The sequence below is a fragment of the Alternaria postmessia genome, assembly GCF_024291825.1.
Source record: "Alternaria postmessia strain BMP 2775 chromosome Unknown scaffold_305, whole genome shotgun sequence".
In the NCBI taxonomy this organism is placed as follows: Eukaryota; Fungi; Ascomycota; class Dothideomycetes; order Pleosporales; family Pleosporaceae; genus Alternaria; species Alternaria postmessia.
The window spans coordinates 1-4090 of NW_026260378.1; the positions used below are offsets into that span (position 1 = coordinate 1).

The 4090-nt window shown below is 50.4% G+C and overlaps 2 protein-coding genes across 2 annotated transcripts; both read left to right on the forward strand.

Moving 5' to 3' along the window:
- Positions 1–1364: 1364 nt before the first annotated feature.
- Positions 1365–2525, forward strand: J4E82_011691 (uncharacterized protein; the record flags this gene model as incomplete). The annotated part of the gene is made up of 1 exon (XM_051737886.1): positions 1365–2525. A coding segment is annotated over one exon (1161 nt), but the record flags the coding sequence as incomplete, so codon positions are not given.
- Positions 2526–3141: 616 nt separating this feature from the next.
- Positions 3142–3757, forward strand: J4E82_011692 (uncharacterized protein; the record flags this gene model as incomplete). The annotated part of the gene is made up of 3 exons (XM_051737887.1): positions 3142–3192; positions 3252–3397; positions 3505–3757. 3 exons carry the CDS (start codon positions 3142–3144, stop codon positions 3755–3757), a joined length of 450 nt encoding a protein of 149 aa, XP_051582355.1.
- Positions 3758–4090: the final 333 nt, after the last annotated feature.

Consider the following 4090-nt stretch of genomic DNA (forward strand, 5'->3'; position numbering starts at 1 on the left):
AGTCTCAGTTCGCGATTCTAAAAAATGTCTTGGCAGTCAATCAGGTCAGTTCACTACCTCCAGACTGACAGTTTGAACCGCAAAGATGAACTGACAACTGACTGATTGACTGATAGCAACTCTGAGCTCGACTCTTTGCTCACGTGTCGCCCCCCCTGTTCTCCTCATCTTCTTCTTTGTAGACTTTATCTGATACTCTAGCTCATCCTTCCAGGACTGCGTCTTTGCTTCATTCTCGAAACGGGTCTTCTCTTCAGCAGCAATTTTCTCAGGGGAAGTCCAATACGAGTGAGCGATACACAAAGCTTTCTGTATCTTTCCAGCCAGTGGTTCGGATAGCAACACCGCGGCAACAGTCCCCTGATCCTCAGGAACGTCTATGAGTCTCGCTGATCCATTGGTACATACCAATTTGTCTTTTCCTTCTACCGTCCATCGACGATAGATACTGTCTAGTTGGTTGGAATGATAGTCAGGCTCGTAATCAGAATAGAAAAGGTGGTGATGCTCCATGTCAGGCAGTACAAGATGGAATGATGACGGATTTCGGTGAGACGTAAGCTTGGATAAAGGAGTTTTAACGACGATGAGGAGAATGATGATATAGACCTGGACAAAGGAAGTGAAAACCCCACATTCATCCGCTTTAAGGAACCCAGTGTCATTACAACAAAGACAGCCGAATTCTTTCACGAGGTTCATTCACACATACGGTTTTGTCCTGTCCTACAACTGTCAGCGAAATCACGGGATTAGGCTACGTTCATCATCCAATTCACGAAGTATGAGCCTCGATATACCGGGAGTCAGATGCAATGACCCCCGTCATTCACTCGGATCGATGTAATTGTAAGGCCTGCATGTACCTCAGCAGTGTTCTTCCCACAACTGCAGTTTTTATGACCCCATCGACACGAACACTCAACCGCGGTGAATCTTTCTCAACCACAACTTGACGCATAGAGGGCGAAGATCTGATCATGCCTCATCGACGCCAATCAGTAGACCAGCCTTCAGATGATCATCGTCCGCATACCCGGCACGCTGACACCGAATCTGGATCACCATATGGCTTCCTCGACTACAATGAACCAGGAGAGTCTAGCCATCGAGGTCGATCGTCTTCACCTCGGCAATCGCCCCGCCGAGATGAAGTTCAAGGGTATCGTAGAAGATCCCGCGATCGATCTTATAGCAGATCTCTAAGTCCCGAACATCGTCGTAGACGCCCTAATCCTGAACCTCGTCGCGAGCAGGAAACACAACGAGGACGACGTGGCGCTTCTGACCGTTGGCGCCCAGCAAGATCACCATACAGGCATTACAATGTGGGCTACACTATCACAGATCATAACCAAGGGAAGAGTTTCAACTGTGGGCCAGAATACTTCATGAAACCAGAAGTTCTGCAAGACGTGACAGGAAGATATGGCCCTGTCGATGTTGTGTCCGTTCGACATAGCGACTTCTCTTACGACAATCAAGCGGAGATTGGAGCGAGGTTTACACTGTCCTCCGAAGGCAGACTATACATCAAGAAAGATGTTCCCTTCATCCTTTTCAAAGTGGAGCCTGGCTATGGCATTGGCTGGCTGGGTCGCAGCGCGAGTAGTCGCGGCTTAAGAGGCATGCATCGGATTCCAGAGTCGGACTATCCAAAGTATATGGGGGTAGCCACTCAGGGTGATCTAGCCGGACCTGCTGGGAATGACAGTCCACATGACCAGCTTCAAGTGGTACCAGTGGTTGGATCTGAACGCCTTTATCCCACGACCCATATCCTCGTTAGTGAGTTGGTAAAGGTTCCTATACCACGGATCCATAAGCACTGGGGACGACTTGGCTTCGACAGTTACTACCGATTAGTATGCCTGATGAACTTTCTCACGGCAGGACCTTTGTCACTGAATGCAAGCCCAGACTCGATCCCGAAGGATATTGGCTTGGACATTGATGCACTGAGGACATTACGGAGTGCGAATGACTGTTTGGTGGGAGATTGGGCAGAACGACTTGCAGCTTACGCTGACAGCCATCCACTGAATTCAGCAAGCACACAATCACGCGTCGATAGTCCACAAGCGCAAGCTCGACCGCAACAAGCAAGAGCTAGACCACAGCTTCAAGCGCCGTCAAAAGAGTTCCGTCCACCTCCTGCTGTGCGCTCGGTTCCGGGAAATCAAGAGAGTAAGAACTCGTCGCCAATGCCAGGTCCGAATCGAGCTACAAACAAAGTTGGCCAACCTCCGGCAACTCCAAATACCTCAAGTCACCGTGCAACCCAAGCTCCTAAAGCGCCGGGAGCAACTGCTCGAGACGAAGCTCAATCGGATCCGCAAGCGGACATTCGCCAAGCTCACGTTGTTGACGCAAGCGCGAAGGGTGGTGTAGCTAGTGCAATAGGATCGACACGTGACATCGATGCAGGTGTGTACAATGCGTCGGTGCACAACGAACAGCACAACCTGTTCAGGGTAGAAAGCGGGGAGAGCAGTGGATCTGAAGAAGGGGAGATCCTTGAATAGTTGTGTTTAGAAGTATTCAAAGGACAGGACGAGAAGACAGGAGTTTTTAGAGTTCATCGAAGCCAGTACTTCATAACGTTCACGCAAGACGGTCCTATGAGATAGCCTCAAAAGCAATCGTCTTTTGTGTTGCCGACTTTAGCGAATACCAAAATATCATTACAACAAGATCGCAAGCCAATACTCGCCGCATTATGTCTGTCTTTGCGTACTTAATCATGTACGCACTATACAGGAAACGGCTGTTCTGACGCGTCACCGTGTTATAATGCCAATTTATGGTCTCACCGTAGATACAGGCTAAGTATGATACGAAGGTCCGTGGTGATTTAATGAGGCTGGTTAGCAGACACGTGAAAGAAAGGTAGCGATGCGGCTCTTCTTCCAGCCAGGGCTGTCTGCCAAGATATCGGAGATTGCCGGCGTCGATCATCACAATTCAAGCAAGCATCGCTCGTCAACCACAGCAAGAGCGCCAGCTTCCTCTCCACGGGCTACACAGCATGCTTTGGGTAGTTGCTCGCCTTTCCACCATCGCGCCGATATAGACCATAGACATTCGCTCCTACGACAGCTCGCATTCCATCGCTTCCGCCAACTACGTCACGCGCAAACAATGGGCATCTGCTCGTCGTGTTTAGGAGGGCGAAAGACTTCCGAGGCAGACGTGAGTCCTGTCATACTGTTTGCTGTCGCTCTATGCATATCGCTGACACTTTCTTGCAGCACTCGGATAGCTCGCACTTGCTCGGAGACCCTTACCAGCCCAACTATGGTACCGCCAGTAGCACCCACAACGCGCCCCAGCCCGACCCAGAGGAGCTTCGCCGTCAGCGAGAGAACCTGGAGCGCATTTGTGCTGAGACGAACGAGTGAGTCCTAGCTTCCTCATCCTCCGCCGCTCCTTCTTCATAGCCCTCCTTCCCAGCCATCGCACTTTCCTCCATCTTAATAAGAGCATGACGCTCATCTGTTACAGGCAACTGATCCCCGTCTCTCAACCGAGCGCCCTCCCGGAAGTCACCCAACAACCCTCCAAGAACGACGAGTACGCCCATCTCTTCAACGAGCGCTTCAAGTCGATACGAACAGAGCGCCCATCCTCCGCCGGTGACAACGAAGATGACGAGACCACTTGGCTTGAGAACGCTGTCGGCAACCAGGGCGAGGATGAACTGGACGAGATCAAGCCAGCTAAGGGACAGCTGACAATCCAGTTCGGTCAAAGATAGAGACGCCTATACCGCAGGACCCGTAGTCGGTTTCACCTTCTGGACTCCTAGCCTGGGCTGAGGCTCTTCGCACCTTTTCATATTGTTCTACATTGCATGAGCGCCAACACGGATACCCATAATCTTTCCTTTCTGTTGTCTTTCTATCTTGACATGAAGCCTCCTCTTACGTCTTTCTAAGTACTAGCATAATCATGTCTGTCTCATTAACATGGTTGGCAAGCGAGTGAGCCAGGCAAGCGAGTGAGCCACCCCACCAACTTTGCGCACCTCTACACGTGTATATCTCAACCACCTTACAAGATAATATATAGATAATAACAGAGTATACTA